At 39.4% G+C, this 15,946-nt stretch overlaps 1 protein-coding gene across 7 annotated transcripts in view; it reads right to left on the reverse strand.

Moving 5' to 3' along the window:
* Cobll1 (cordon-bleu WH2 repeat protein like 1) overlaps window positions 1-15,361 on the reverse strand; it is a 143,099-nt gene extending 127,738 nt beyond the window's left edge. For 3 of the 7 annotated variants that reach the window (XM_074070979.1, XM_074070978.1, XM_074070977.1), the window contains exon 1: window positions 15,093-15,361. In XM_074070979.1, coding sequence (XP_073927080.1) covers window positions 15,093-15,346 — 254 coding nt within the window. In that variant the 5' untranslated portion in view covers window positions 15,347-15,361. The other 4 variants (XM_074070980.1, XM_074070983.1, XM_074070982.1 and 1 more) reach the window with 4 other exon arrangements.
* Window positions 15,362-15,946: the final 585 nt, after the last annotated feature.

Genomic DNA, 15,946 nt, shown 5'->3' on the forward strand with positions numbered 1-15,946 from the left:
AGAATCCTTATGCACTAATTACATAATTAATGACTAATTACCTCACTTTCAAAACCTATAAACTGTTCTATACAAATGTTCCTATGTAAATAGAGTCCATATCTCCTATAAAACAACCCTCTCTATGATGACCAAAGCTTTTATTTTCTTTAAATATAAGATGAAAAACATTACCCAGAATTTTCACTTATACTGCTAATGAAATGCACATTTTTCATAAATACCACAGAAGGTTATAATGCTTAAAGAGAATTCCAAAAAAGAATGTGATGTTATAATAGAGTCTTATATAATGTTATAAGAGATATAAAACAATAGTAATATACTTCACAGTGCTTAGCAACAATTCTTTAGTTACTGGCTACAAAAATGAATATTAAATACCCAGTTCAATACTTTGTAAAACTGAACTTCTACTACTTCAAAGAACAACTGGGTCCCTTGCTTCTTTCCCCAACAATGACTTCTTATACAGGTTCACACAAATTCAAGTTATACAGCTCCAATAACCAATCACTGTGTGTAGCTATGAATAGAAAATAAAATTCAAAGCTGAAATTTATACAAAAGCAGTCAAAAACATGACATCTGCCTATAGGATTTCACAATAGCTGTTAAAATGACCACTTAATAGCAAAGGGTAGGGGTGTGTATTGGGGAGAAACAAACCTAAATATCTATCAATAGGGGATTGATTATAGAAATTATGATTCATTACTACAAAGATATAACACAGCTAAAAAAAAAAAAAAAAAAGCCAAGGCCCTTTATGGAAAGAAGTGGAAGAATTACTGATACATTAAGTTAAAAAAGTACAAAGCAGCACTGATTATGTATGGAAAAGGGAAAGCAATGCACATCCCCAAGCCCACTTGCTCGTGACTACATGTAGACGGACTAAGCCATGTGTGCACTGTAGTCACAGGAAGCTCTTGAACACTTGCAAAGTGGCTAGTACGACCCAAAAACTAGTATCTTCACTTGATTTCATTGAAAATTCAAATGTGACCCAGTATGGAATATTCTTCCTGTTAAAGACAGCTATATTGCTTGTTAGAAATGGTAACCCTACATGTGGGGTGAAGCACATCCCCAAATGCATGAGACCCTGGTTCAATCCCCAGCACAGCCAAAACAATAATAAAGAAATAGTAACACTGATTGTATCTGGGGAGAAAACCTATGTGACAGGAACAGAGGGACTGAAAGGAGCGCTCTATTTTGTTATTTTTCTCTTTTAAATTGTACACCTGGTAGAAAATATGGAATAATGTGACCCATAATCACCACAAAAGAACTGCTGTCATTGGCCTAATTAATTACCAGTTTAATTTTGGATGAAAGCTCTCCCCCCAAAAATCACATGATGTGCTTTTAAAGAGGATATAATCTGGTATTGGTCAGAAACATTTCTGAATAGCGTAGATTCCATAAGTGCTTCACTAACAGTGCCAGAGTTAAAAAAATGAACTTGAAGATCAAAGCCCTCAAAGCACACACAGTTAGTTTAGTGACAGCACAGGCCAGCCTTAGCACAGCTTCATCTTCTTCCACTGTCAGGAACTAAGGCTTTTCATTTTTCTGTTCACCAAATATATTTCCCTTACATTTCCATTTAGCAAAGTACTTACCTACTTAGCTAACCAAAGCAGGAAAAATAAAAAAATTCCTCACACCACCATGAAATTTATTTTCTTTCTGTGTAGTGTAAAAACAAAGTAGACCACAAAGGCATCAAGGAAAGGGAGAAACTGAGTATTATACACAGCTGAATTTAAATATAAAATTGAAACCCATACTGTATATGAACAGGGTTATTACCCCAAACTTTTATTTTGAAAATAAACACTTAAAAGTTTTTTCTTCTTTAACACAGCCAATTTTAGAGGCTTAAATGCATGTAGCAGTGAAAACAATTTCGTATTAGCAGTGTTAAATTTAAAAGCTGGTAGGCTCTCCAAGGAAAAGACCTCCATTCTCAACTCATAAGCAGTACTTTGATCATCCTCCTTGCAATTCCATAACAATGTAAAGATAGGTAGATCTTACTATTGTATATCATTCTAAGGACAGTGTCATAGGGCCACAGAAATAATGTCTTTAACAATTAAAGTGAACTTGTAAAAACTGCTTCTTAACAGGAAATTTTTTGAAATATCCAGTGAAGACTAATAGGTAGCAAAAGAGGTCAAGGATGGGATGAAATACTTTTCATTATACTACTTACTCTATGTATACCTTCAGCACAATACATAATTTCTTAGTGCCCCAAAGCTATTACTTCAATACCAGTGATTTTATTTGGAGAACCTTCATCTTCAAACCTTCTAAATATCTGTGAGGTCCCAGAAACTTAAGTCTCTACTTTATGTAGGTTTTAAAGTAATATGAGAAAACTACGAATGTCCCAAAATCTATGACTTTCAAATCTTCCACTGCTGCCAATTTTAACTTCTGATACTTTAAGTGTGGGAGAATACAAAAAAATGAGTTACTAAAAATTATTGCAAATATTCATTCAGTGCCTTTTAGAATTGCCACTAATTCAAGCTTGCATAATCTGCTTAGTGTTCTAAAAATGTCATACTAAAATTCCAAAGTGTTATACCTTAAGTATGTATATGAAATCTTGAATTTAATTTGAAAACTGAGAACTGTCCTAAATAAATTCAAAGCTATACTCTTATAACAACTGAACTATGTTAGTGCTGGAAAATGTGGTCCCAAGGACACCAACACAAACTTCAGGACTGAATTTTCTTGGCATCATGATTCAATTTCCTATAGATTTCTACACAGAAGATCATAAATAGAAGGCAGAATTACTCAAGAACATTGCTCCTTTCAGAACACATTGTATTTCCAGGATAGCATATGGTAAACCAGAGTAAACTAGAAGTGATAATGGGTTCTAGATATAACATTTGTCCCAATTAAAATGTCAGAGAAAAAAAATGAGTATAGCTCCTCTTTCAGTTCACTTGGGTTAAATATTCTTCACTCACAATTACACCTCACTTTCCTAGATGGAAGAAAAAGTTTGGAGGTAATAAAAGAAGAAAAAGCCCTCAATATAAAAGACTAGTAGCATAGGATCACAGCATAAAGTTTTAAAACTAGCTTCTTTTTACCTTGTGGCATTCCTGTCTGCCACTTTCAGTTTTGATCTCTTGAAGCATAGTAAAAATGACAGTATCCAGTTGCTTTCTAGGGATGGAGAACAAAACATCTTATGTAGAAACAAGACACATGAAGAGTCCACTCCCAGAGTCAGGCAGGATACCCATTTTGCTTGGGTCTTTTACAGCTAATAACTGAATCATGAACACCTGAGAATGAGAACTGACCTTCTCTCTTTCCCAATTCTATTAAAGCAGTGATGGAGCAAGGGATGATCAGGCATAAAAGAATAAATAGAAACAGCAGGTTGTTCCTCTCTTTGACTCTACATTATGCTGTAACCTACACCCACTTTAACACAAAGGAGAAAATAAATTCAGTGACTCCTATAATTATCTTGACTATTGTTGACTCAATTGGTCTAGAAACTACAGCACATCAACTGATCCTGGGAATGGTTGGGTGTAGTCATTTTCACATGTAGCAGTTCGATTTCCTGTTTTTCCAGCACATCTCAGCCGACGCACAACTGTAGCAGCTGTTAAAGCTTTGGCTCCTGTCCCCATTGCTCCCCTTGGACTCATCTAATACTTCCCTGCTTCTGTTTTTCCAGAAGTCATAGTATGTGTGCATGTCCATGAATGCAGATTGGAGAGATGGAAATCCTCAAGGAAGGACAGTAAAAGCCTCATTCAGATTTGAGTATCTTAACTCCACTTCCTCAGAAATATATCATGTAAGTAAGTTGTGACATTAGACCATGAAGTGAAATGGTGTATTTAATTTTAGCAAATACACCAGACTGCACACCAATTACTTGGTGTTAATTCCTCAAGTTAATCATGCCGAGAATAGTTTTCCAATGATGCCATCATCATAACAACATTTTATGTGTTTAGCATTTAGTCCTATTTAAAGTCAGCCTACACACTATACAAAAAGAAAAAACCTTATAGATACCATATTTTGATCCTGAACTATTATAACCCAGGTTCTTGCTTGTTTTGTTGGTGGGACTGGGCTTTGAACTCAAAGCTTTGTGCTACCAATTGAGCCACACCTCCAGTCCATAATTCAGGTTCTTATTTGAGCATATTTCAGAGGCCTGCCTCTGAAATACTTTGACCATTTTCCAAAAATCAAATCCCCCCAAATATGGCATTTGCACTCTTTTAAACACATCCAAAGGAATTTTCTATAAGACTATGAGACTTGCAAAGGAAAACTTCTATTCTATTCACCCCTAATTATATATATATATACATATATATATACATATATATACACACACACATATATATACACACATATACGTATATGTATGTATAATTGCTACAGCTCTGATTTCAATGGGAGAACACAACAGGAAAGGATAAATGGAAAAAATTAAAGTGAGAGACTCAGGCCATTTCTCTCCCTGCTCATCTAGCAACTCTAGCTTCACAAACTTAAAATCCTTTATGGGGCTCCATTTTTTTCTAGCGAATTTAAGAAGTTAAGAAATTGCCCCTCATTCTGTAGTGTGCCACGTTTTTTCCCTAGAAAACTGCCGACAGCTTGATGTTGAGCTAATATTAACCTGGAAAGCCACAGAAGTCCAGATATTGTTCAACACTGAACACCGCAAGAATTAAAGATTCAAACAGCTTAATTCATTGTCATAATTCTTGACAATTTTGATTTCTATAAGGAGACATAACAATTATAGTGACTAGTATTAGAACTAAGTTTCCAACTTCCTATGGGTTGAGCTTTCAGACTTCTTTCTGCCTCTACTGTCTTAATACTGAGATGACCACCCAGCTGAAGCACTTTGTCAAAATACTCCAAAATTTAAGTCCACAGCTTGAAGTACATAAACAGTTCCAAAATATTCAAATTTTAAACAGCATCATGCATTTTAAAATCTATGAAAACTAAAACAACCCAACTCACTTGCTCTAGCATTTTTCTAAAGACCAGCCAGTCTTTCAAGAGCTTTTCCAAGGGATTCATTCCTCAAATATGAAGTTTGTATGCAAAACTGGAGACATTTAGCCCTTTATAAATAGTCATGGGAAACTTTATTCTCTCATACTTTTAGTTTGTTTTTATAATAAGAGATGGGGGAAAATTTAGCAAAGTAAAGTCATAAAAAAAAGCCTCACAACTATCATACTAATTTTAGAACACTAAAAGTTTAAGGATATGAAATATCCTTAACAAAAAAAGTTGCTGGAAATTGTAAAGACAATTTGACTTAACTATAAAATAGATCTAGACTCGAAAATACTAGATAGGAACTCTTTCCACCTTTGGTCCTTTTCTTTCTGAGCACATTTTTAACCAGATCAGTCATTTTTCATGTAAGTGTTCTCTAGCACAGAAGTCTAGATTTCTCTTTAAAATATATTCCAATACTTTACAAATGTTAAAATTCTAAAATGTTTGCCAAGAGGCCAAATCTAGCAATTAATCACCATTCTGCAAGATCCCTTTTGAGATATGTCATGCAAATAGAATATAAGTCATTTAGTTCCAACTCACATTTAGGTTCAATACTTAGAAGCCTCCTGCAGTAAATAAATTTTTTAATAAGTAGTCACTACTTTATTCATTTTGTAATCCATGCCAAGGGATCAGCAAACTTTCTGTATAGAGCCAAAGAAAAAATATTTTTGCTTTGAAGACCACATGGTCTTCTGGACCGCTGAACTATAATGTAAAAACAGCTACAGGCACTATGCAAATGCATAAGTGTGACTGTTTGCTAACCAAGATCCTTACAAACATAGGTAGAGGATAAGAAATTAATACTCAGAACACCCAAGACTCAATAACAGCAACAACAACAAAAGATTTGAAAAAGCTACAAGGCCTGAATAGACAATTCTCCAAAGAGGATATAAATGGCCAAAAACGATATACATACTTGTACGTAAAATCACTAATCAATAGGGAAACACAAGTCAAACCCAGGATGAGATACCACTTCACATTCATTGCGATTATAGGGAATGGGGTGGGAACTGATGACCAGGAAGTAAAAATTGGTGAAAACATGTAGAAGCTGGAACCCTTATATACTGTTGGTGGGAATTTAAAATGATAAACACTGTGGCAAACAGTGTGGAAGTCCCTCAAAAAATTAAAAATAGAGCCAGGAGTGGCATACACCTATAATACCATTACTCAGGAGGCTGAGGAAGGAGGATCTTGTGTTTGAGGCAACTTGGACTACACAGCAATATCCTACCTCATAAATAAGTAAATAAATATGTGAGCTACCAATTTGACTTTTCTATCTATATACCCCAAAAACTTGAAAGCAGAGTCATAAAGAGATATTTGCACATACATATTCTGAACAGTGCTGCTATGAAAAACTAAAATGTAGAAGCAACCCAAGTACCTATTGATGGAAGAATTGATAAACCAAATATAGCCTATACTTACAAGAATATTATTCAGTTATAAAAAGGAATAAAGTAAGCCAGGCATCATGGTATAGGCCTGTAATACCAGCACTTGGGGAAGCTGAGTCAGGAGGATCTAGACTTTGAAGTCTGGCCCAAAAATTTAACAAAAAAAGGAACAAAGTACTAATACAACAACATGTACAAACATTAAAGCCATTATGCTATGTGAAGCAGGCCAGTCAAAAAAAAAAAAAAGGCTGATTCCACTTATAAGAAGTACCTACAGTAGACAAAAATCACAGAAAGAAAATAGAATGGTAGCTACAGAAACAGAGAGAAGAAAGAGAAAGTTGTTTAATACGCAGTTTCGGTTTTGCCAGATGAAAAATGAGGTATGGAGATGGGTGGTGATGGCTGTACAACAATACAAATATACTTAATACTATTTATCTGTACACTTCAAGACTGTAAAGACAGTAAATTCTGTTATGTGTATTTACCATAATGAAAAAACATGAAGAAAGCTGGGCATAGTGCTATGTGCCTGTCATTCCAATGATGGCAGGAAACAAAATAGGATTGCAGTCCAGGCCAGCCTTGACATTAAATGACAACTTATCTCCAAAATAACCAGAGCAAGAAGGGCTGGTGGCATGACTCAAGCAATAGAGCATCTAGCTAGCAAGGGTGAAGTACTGAGTTCAAACCCCAGTAACATCAGGGGAAAAAAAAAAAACACGGAGAGAAAGAAAAGAACAGGTCCAAGGCTATTTTGACCTGCAGGTCATATTTGTTAGGCCATGGTTTGCTAACAGCTGAGTTAGGGTATTGTACCTTAAGTTCTAAACATAAATATAGTGTTAAGCTAGCATCAAAGTACTCTTTCTACCCAACAGCATGCTCACTTTTTTTTTTTAAGTTAATTTCTTAAGTAAAGTTCTTAAGATCAGGAACCAATCTCTATGTACCTAAAAATAATTGTTGTAGAGAAAATAAGGACTCATGAGTAGGACAAATTTATTAAATAAAAAGAAGTGTTGCTAACATGAAGGCTGGCATTACTATATAAATACATTTGGCATTTCAATAGTAAGATAAGGTCATAAAATTGTTATCCAATTATCCTCTGACTCATTCAGAGGAGAACAGCCTTTGAAGGAAAAGTCTCACACTGTTTTATTAAACAACTTCATTTTTTCTTATTTGATAAGAATAAGAAAAATAAGAATCCTACTTTTGAAATTTTATACAAATAAATTTAATAGTTGCCTAATAGCAAAAGTAAGCAATTTTGCAATCTGACAAAAGAAGACTGCCAATTTACTAGGAGTTAAAGTTTGAAGAAATAATTTACTATGAGTACTTTTCTTTGCTTTTAACTTACTTAACTTACTGAGTTTGAAGCTATAACCCAAATCCTAATCTCCTTTTAAGTGCTAGACATTTCTGAGTATTTATGGGAATTTGTGTTTTTAATATATATAAACATTGTTTTTAGATAAGATAATGCACTTGGAGGCCCCTTTAAATAAAAACCTTTTTTTTTCTTTTTTTGTGACAGGGTCTGGCTATCTATCCCAGGCTGGCCTCTAAATCATGCCCCTCCTGCCTCCATTCTCCCAGGTGATGGAATTATAGGTGTGCACCACTATGCACAGTTTGCTCAGTTTTAATTTTTTAACTATTTCAAGCCAGAAAGGTGAGAGAAAACTGAAAGCATTACTGTGGAGAGTCACAGCAAGATGGATACCAGAGGAAAAGTCTAAATTGTAGGTAAGTAATAAAATCTCTAAAGCAATGAAAAAGCATATTTGTAGACCCACTTGGGGCTGGGGTGTGGTAACACAGTTGCCATAAGAACTTAGCTAAGTCCTTTTAACCATTTAGAATAATTGACAGTAGCAAACATAATGGGCAGTGATGAAGCACACAGGATTGGTATCAGAGATATTTTCTACTCCTCCATCCATTAGACTTGCGTTACTTCAGCTCTTTAGCCTCAGCTTTAGAAACTGTAGAATGAATAAAAGTGGCAAATTTTCAATTAGCAAGTAAAGAACATAAAAGACGACTTTAGAAATGAAAAATAAGGGCTGAAGATGTAGTTCAGTGGTTAAGTGTTTGCCTACCACGCATTAGCCCCTAGGTTCGATCCCCAGTATTGGGGGGGAAAAAAAGGCAAAATAAAGCTGAGTTCCTAAAAATAATTAAAAGCTTCCATCCCATTGGGTGTCATCTCCTTGTGAGCTGTTAATTATTGACAGTTAATCAATGACTTTCCAGTCCAGTGCATAGAATGACCTGAGCAACATTTTAAATCCAGCTATGCCTTTGCCCCAGCCCAAGCCAGTTAAACAGAATGGGTGGGGGTGTGAGAGTTTATATTACTGTGAAAGCTCCCCAGGTGACTGTCATATTGAAACCTATGCTAAGTATTCAATAAATGTTTGCTAACAAGGACTCAATTCATAGTCAGCAAAACTTTAGAATCAATAAGGTACCCACAAAAAGGCTTAAGAAAGCTGCTGCGGAATCATTCCTTAACTTTTCCTAAGCCTTCAATTACTCCATTGCTCCACAGCTGAAACATTATAAAGTGCACTTTTTTATTTCCCCTATCCATTCCAGATTTGTTTCAGAATCAAAGCATTAAGCTCCTTCAAAGCAAGGTCAACTAAGCTTTTGACATTTACTTTTCAAAGAGTCAAAAACAAAAGAGCATATCTGGGCAAGTAAAGAACACAAGGACTACCACACAGTTCCAAAGATAAAGTGCCCAAGTTGAGGTCGGCAATCGTGTTGCTTTTTCTAAGTGAGTAATGTCATACTGCTAAGCACAGCACTAACATCTAGTACTGCAGCAGCGAATGTACTTCTCATCTGTAGGGAACAGTTTCCAAGACCCCCAGTGAATGCCTAAAATCTCAGAGGGTACTGAACCCCATATCCACTATGCTTTCCTGTACTCACCTATCTAACATAAACCTTAATGTATAAATTCAGCACAGTAAGAGAGAAGCAAGGATACCTAATAAAATAGAATATTACTGTAACCAAAGTGATGTGAATGTGGTCTCTCTCAAAATACCTTGCATGTTCACTTCAAGCACAGTGGCATAGCTTTTCTTTGTCATATCTGAATTGCCAGCATCATAAATCTTGTGCTTTGGGGCCATTATTAAGTGAAATAAGGGTCTTTTGTATCCAAATCTCTAGGATACTGAGCTGATCTGATCACGGAGACAGCTACTAATGACTGAGAAGTAGGCAGCATAGGGACATGCAGGGCCGAGGAAACACACAACCTGGGCTGGATGGGGCACTATGAAATGAGATTTCAAACTGCTACTCAGAATGGAGTGCAATATTTATGAACCGCTTATTTCTATACTGTTCCATGTAATATTTGCAGGCCACCATTGACCACAGGTAACTGAAACAGCAAAAAGTTGAAACTTCTGACACAAGGGACTACAGTCATTGGATATCCACAGTAGAAAAGGAAATCACTTTTGGCTACCACCTTCACCTCTAAACCAATGTCTCCAGTAATGTTGATCTCTTCCAAAATACACCAACCATGGGTTGGTAGAGTGGCTCAAGTGGTAGAAAGCCTGCCTAGAAATCGTAAGACCATGAGTTCAAAACAATCATGTATATATAGAAAGACATAGACAGAGAGAGAGAGAGAGAGAGAGAGAGAGAAATGATAAGATATCATACGTTTACACTTTATATGAAACAGATGTGAAATATAAGTGATTATAATTTTCATCCAACTCACAATCCTCCTGTCTCTTCTGTGGAGTATCTGGGATTACAGTACAACCACAGGTGGCTCCATAAAATTCTGTAGACCAGCTAAATTTAGTAGAATTTGCACAAAGTAAAATGAAAATAACTTGAAAACTGAGTGGGTTCTGAAAGCTCTAACTACTAATGCAATCAGAAACATTTATAGAAAAACACAAGTGAGGCAGAGAAAACAACTCAATTGGCTTCAGCTTAGTCAATGAACCAGTCAACAAGTTATAGCTTAACTTGTTAGTTGCTTACACTTTATTAATTGGCTACAGGGCCTTCTACAACCAGCCAAAGCTCAATTACTGTGGTTAAATATTGGTTTGGCCTGTTGGACCCAAGTCTAAATCAATGGCCTCTCCCAATTTTATTTAATAATGCAAACTTTAACCTCACTGGTCATTGTGGCATACCCCTGCAACCCAACACTCAGGAGGTTGAGGTGGGAGATCAAGAATTTGAGGCCAGCCTGGACTATGTAACAGGACCCTGCCTTCAAAGACTCCCAACCCCAAGAGAAAAGCCCCAAACTTTACTCCCAGTGAAAACCAAAACTGCAACAATTCAATGATTTTTGAAGTCTAAACTCAGTCTCATTTAAATGCCAACAACCAAGCCTGAGACATATACAACAAATATGCAGTGTGCACTTCTGCATGATATTAAGAAAGGGAATTAGTCTAGAGCAGTGAGAGATGAAAGCAGTGAACTAGAAGCCAAACTAAAAGACATTGAGATGACCACTGTGTCAGCAGGTGCTTTGCAGAAGGGAGCAGGAAGGCGGCCACAATTGCCACAATGTCTGTGCACCGAGTTCCCATCTAAAACATAAACTGACACCTTCACCCCAGGTAACTCACAATGTAAGTTAAATGTGAAGGTGCTGAAACATGTTTAAACAAACTGCTGCTCTCAATGTTACAATTAATATTTAGAATGTTTCAAAGGAAAAGCAGCAGCTTAAGAGGCCATAAAACCGATTACTTTTCCTAAAATAATATCATTTCCTTCATAGGCTAATATATCACAGAAATAATACAAGTAGGAAAGAATATATCAATTTTACTTGAAATGTGTGAAAAAGAAAGTACTATACTATTTTAGTCCATTTTGTGTCGCTATAAAAAAACAATGCCTGTGACTGGGTACTTCATAAAGAAAAGAGTCTTATTTAACTTACAGTTTTTCAGGCTAAAAGCAGCCCATTTGACCTCCTGTGAGGGCTTTGTGGCTGAATCACATCATGGTAGCATCATGGATGGTAGAAGCATAAATGGGGAGCAAAGAGGACAAGTATAGAAAGCCATACTTTAGGAAGACTCACTGTGTGACCAACTCACTGTCATGACCCAAATCACCTCTTAAAGCTACCACCTCCCAACCTTCCAGCATTTATCTTAGGAGACCATACCCAAGCCACAGCATAGAGATAGTGGTTCAACACCAGTGATTTGTTAAAATGAAGACTTTTAGAGCCAGTTGCAGTGATACACATCTATAATTCCAGCACTGGGTAGGCTGAAGCAGGAATTCAAAGACACCCTGGGTGATGTAAAGAGACCCTCTCTCAAAAATAAATTTTTAAAAGATTTTAATATCATACCATAGTCAAGAAAATATTAAACAGTTAACACAATGCAACTAAAGCCATAGGTTTTCCTTCAGGTTTTGCCACTAATTTGTGCTAGGACGTCAGCAAAGAGTTTCTCTGGTCTTCACATTATCATTTGTAAAATAGGAAGCTAGCCTATGTTTCTTTAAAATGACCTGTTGTTGTCAATGTAAACCTTGGAAAATTGCAAAGGACTTCTTTAGAGCAGTAATATCCAAGGATAAGGGTTCAAGTAGCCCTTACCAGCTGTTAGAATAATGAGTCATGATTTCCTTTTATAGTGAAGAATTTACCTACAAAACTTAATTATATTACATTAAGTTTGCTCCCTACCACCTCCCAAATATGCTTACCCAGGATAAATTTTCCACAATTTAAGCATTTTTAACATTCTAGGTTTTTTTAGTAGAAAAAAAGCATACTGAATACTCAACAAACATACAGTAAGCATTTGGAATATGGGGCAGGATAGAGAAGTGGCAGGCAGATAAGGTAAAAAGACTGGGTGGGAATGTTATTTTAGATAGGGTCTTGAAGCATTTTTCCAGCTGTCTCTCAAGTTTGGACAAGGAAAAGCAAAAGTTCTTTAAAAATATTCACTTCACATTTGAAAGATTAGATTTACATCCTTTTAGAGCAAAAGAATTTCTCAGTTTACTTTTAAATTCTTGAAAGTAAAACCTGAAGTTTCTTATATTCCAGAAAGATCTCTCCATCCCTTCTTCAGAACTCACCTATTTTACTTGTCATTGATTTCTGAACATCTGCGAGTGAATTTTGTGAAAGTGGGTTTTTAAATAAAAATAATCCAAGGGCTAAAGGTACCACTCAAGTGGTAAAGCACCTGTCTTGCAAGTATGAAGCCCTGACTTCAAACCCCAGTGCAGGCAAAAATAAAAGAGTAACAATAAAAAAACAATTTCCAAAACCACCAATGCAATTCTCTTATTTTGTGGAACCTAAATTCAGTATTCTGAAAACTGTTAATTTACATAAATCTACAGCTCTATTTAGATTCCTTGCTTTTATGTTCAGTCTACCAATGTATTTCTTTACTGGTACTTCCTAAGAATATATGGAAAGACACGTTAATATCAAAAACAATGAAAAACTGAGGGGAAAAAAAGGGAATGGAAGTCCACAGCTATAGGACTATTTGCATGGGGGAGAAGATAGCAATTTGGAGAAAAATGAAAGAATTGATATACTACATGCTTCCTCTACATAAGCATTATACCAAATATCTTTTTAGGTTAGTCATGTTGCTTTGAGACTTTTCCATGTTTCCTCTAGACAACTGCCAATATTCGCATGGCCCCTGATGAATAAACATGCTGTGACTTGGTTCTAAGGAAACGCCTGTCATGTTCCAGGGAAAAATGACTTCTTTGCTCTTAGAATTAGAAAATAGTACAACTCTCATTCATTAGTTACGAAGTCAACTTTTCCTAGCATTTCTATTCCTGGAATGTTCATATTCTTTTTAGGCCATTTTTTTGCCTTCAGATTAAGAAAGGAAAGAGACTGAGTTAGAGGAACACGTGTGGGAAAAAGTTACACGACAGCAACAGGGCTTCCTGCTTCAGAAGCTCAAGTAGCCTGAACTATTTACCAAGATCAAGGTTATTTTCAGGTTCTCCTCATCTCTTGCTCAACTACCTATTCTCATTACTATTTACCCAAACGCTTAACAGGGGATTATTAGCATATCTGGCAGGAAGACATGTTTCATTTAATATTAACTCATCATGTGACAGCCCCTTCCCCTGCAATCTCTCCCCAGCCACGTGAGGCTAAAAAGAAAACTACAGTTGTTTGCAATCTTACTTTGCGCTTGACTTTGGCATCGGCAATAGGCCACAGCACACACACCCCCCAATCACAGGCAAGCACTCCGCGGGCTCCCGGAACTGTCATGAGGGCTGACAGCTGGCACACCCTGTTGCCCTCCGCCCGCTTTCAGAAAGCCCCTTCCTTACAGTCATCTTGACATTGCTGGCCAGCCTGGGCCTCAGCCCTTGGCCAAGAAAATCCACCTCCCCCCCCCCGCCAAGGCTCACTTACAGGTATCGTCCCTGTTGCTCCAGAGTCCCAACAAGGGGCCCTTTGTTGCAATTTTTGCTCCCAATTCCTGGCCTTCAGCTGGCCTTCAACAGCCCAGAGCAGCTCCAGTAGGAAAGAAATCAAAAACTACCCAGACCCCACCCGGGCGGCTTCCAACACGGCCAGGAGGGAGGAGGCTCCCCGGCCGCGTGTAGGACGGCCAAGGAGTCAGGTAAACCGGGTGAGGCCTCCCTGCCCTGGCCCTCGCCCTCCCGGGTGAGCGGGGCGCGGCGTTCCGGGCTTACCCTGCCGGAGCTGCGAGCGGCGGGGCCGCCGCGGGGGCGTCCTGCGCGCTGGGGGCTCGGCTGTCCATCGCCCTGCGGGGCGCTGCGCGGGCTCCAGCTCCGAGGCGGCTCGTCACTGCTGGGGTGGGAGAGGCCGGCCGGTCAGGGCGGGACGCGCGCCTTCCCAGGCCGGAGCGGGGCTGGCCACACGTCAAGAGCCCGCCCGGCCCACTTCAGCCCGGGGCGGGCCCGCCTCCCGGGTGCGCGTCCACCTGCGGGGCCAGGCTCGCAGCCCGCGGGCGCCGCCGCGCTCGCCACAGGTTCCGTCGGGCGGCAGGAGGCGGCGCTGCCGCCCCAGCCCCGTGGGGTTTACTGGGGAACCATTTGGCGCCTCCTGGGGAGGGAGAGGAGCTGCCCCGGCTGGAGGAGGAGAAGGAACAGGAGGAGGAACCGGGCCAGGCGCACAGGCACTGCAGCCACGCCGGCCGAGCAGCCCGGGCTCCTCCGACCGAGTTTGCACAAACACAAAGCCCTGAGAAAACTTTTCCCGAAGAAAAGTTGGGAGGACTACTCTCTCTTTTCCCACCCAGAGCGCCTACTTTTTTTAGAAGGAGACAGAGGCTTGCTGTTCTCTCGCGCAGCCTCCTCTCCTACGCTTGCCTCCTCCGGCCCGCGCGCTCGCGCCTTGGCTCGCAAGCCAGGACTTGAATCGGGGAGCGCGCGGCAGCTGCTTCAAGGCTCAGCCCCGCGCGGGAAAGCCAGCGCCTTCCCCAGCCCTGCGGGCGGAGGCCAGGGCGCTACGGGACCTGTCCCCAAGCCGGTTCGCTCACTCACCCTGCCCCATTTCCCTGCCCAGAGCCTTGGGATTCGCAGCCACCTCCGCCTCCGCCACACAGCCACCCAGCAGTGAGGACGAGGTCGGTGGCATAGGAGCGAGCTGGGTAGCGAGCCGGAGAGAGGAACGGGGTGGGGAGGGGGAGGGCGTGGGCGCCAGCGAGTAGGAATTTCCTTTCCTTAGGGCTTCGGAGTTTGGGGGTACGGCTGGGAAGGCTGAACGGAAGGGAAAGTCCCAGACCGAGTGTTCCCATTCCCACCGCTAGGGCGCCGTTACAGGTGGGGAGAAAAGAAGGGTACCTGCCAGGACAGTCCCAGGGGACCCCGGCAGTCGTGGAAGGGCCCGGAAGCTTGCAGGTGCGGCCTTCAGAATGACCTTCGACATTCAGGATTTTTTTTTTTTTAAACCTGACCTCTGGGGTTGCTGGTCTTTAAATGCGCACCTGTGACAACGTGATCTTTCTAATTGGCTGCAGGTTTAAGCTTGTCACGTCTTCCCGGCATATTTCTTTTTGTTTTAAACCTGTAACAGCTGTGACGCGAGGCCTGGTCATTATTATGTCTAGTGAGAATGTATAAACTAACGAAGAATGGAACTTTATTCACCTCTTGGAAATTTTACAGGGGTAAAGAATCACATAGACACAGCTGTGTGCTTGTGCGTGCTCTTTAGATGACTCTTCACAACTAACAAACAGGTACATTTGTATATCTCACACATTCTCGAAAGGGCCAGTTGTTTAAGGGAGTAAGACATTTTGATGGGTCAGAAGCTTGCTTTCAGGAAATAATAAAAAAATTAAAAATTAACTGAAAACATCAAGTAACGAATCTGTTAGCCACTGTCACCCTGA

The sequence above is a fragment of the Castor canadensis genome, chromosome 4, assembly GCF_047511655.1.
Source record: "Castor canadensis chromosome 4, mCasCan1.hap1v2, whole genome shotgun sequence".
NCBI classification, from domain to species: Eukaryota; Metazoa; Chordata; class Mammalia; order Rodentia; family Castoridae; genus Castor; species Castor canadensis.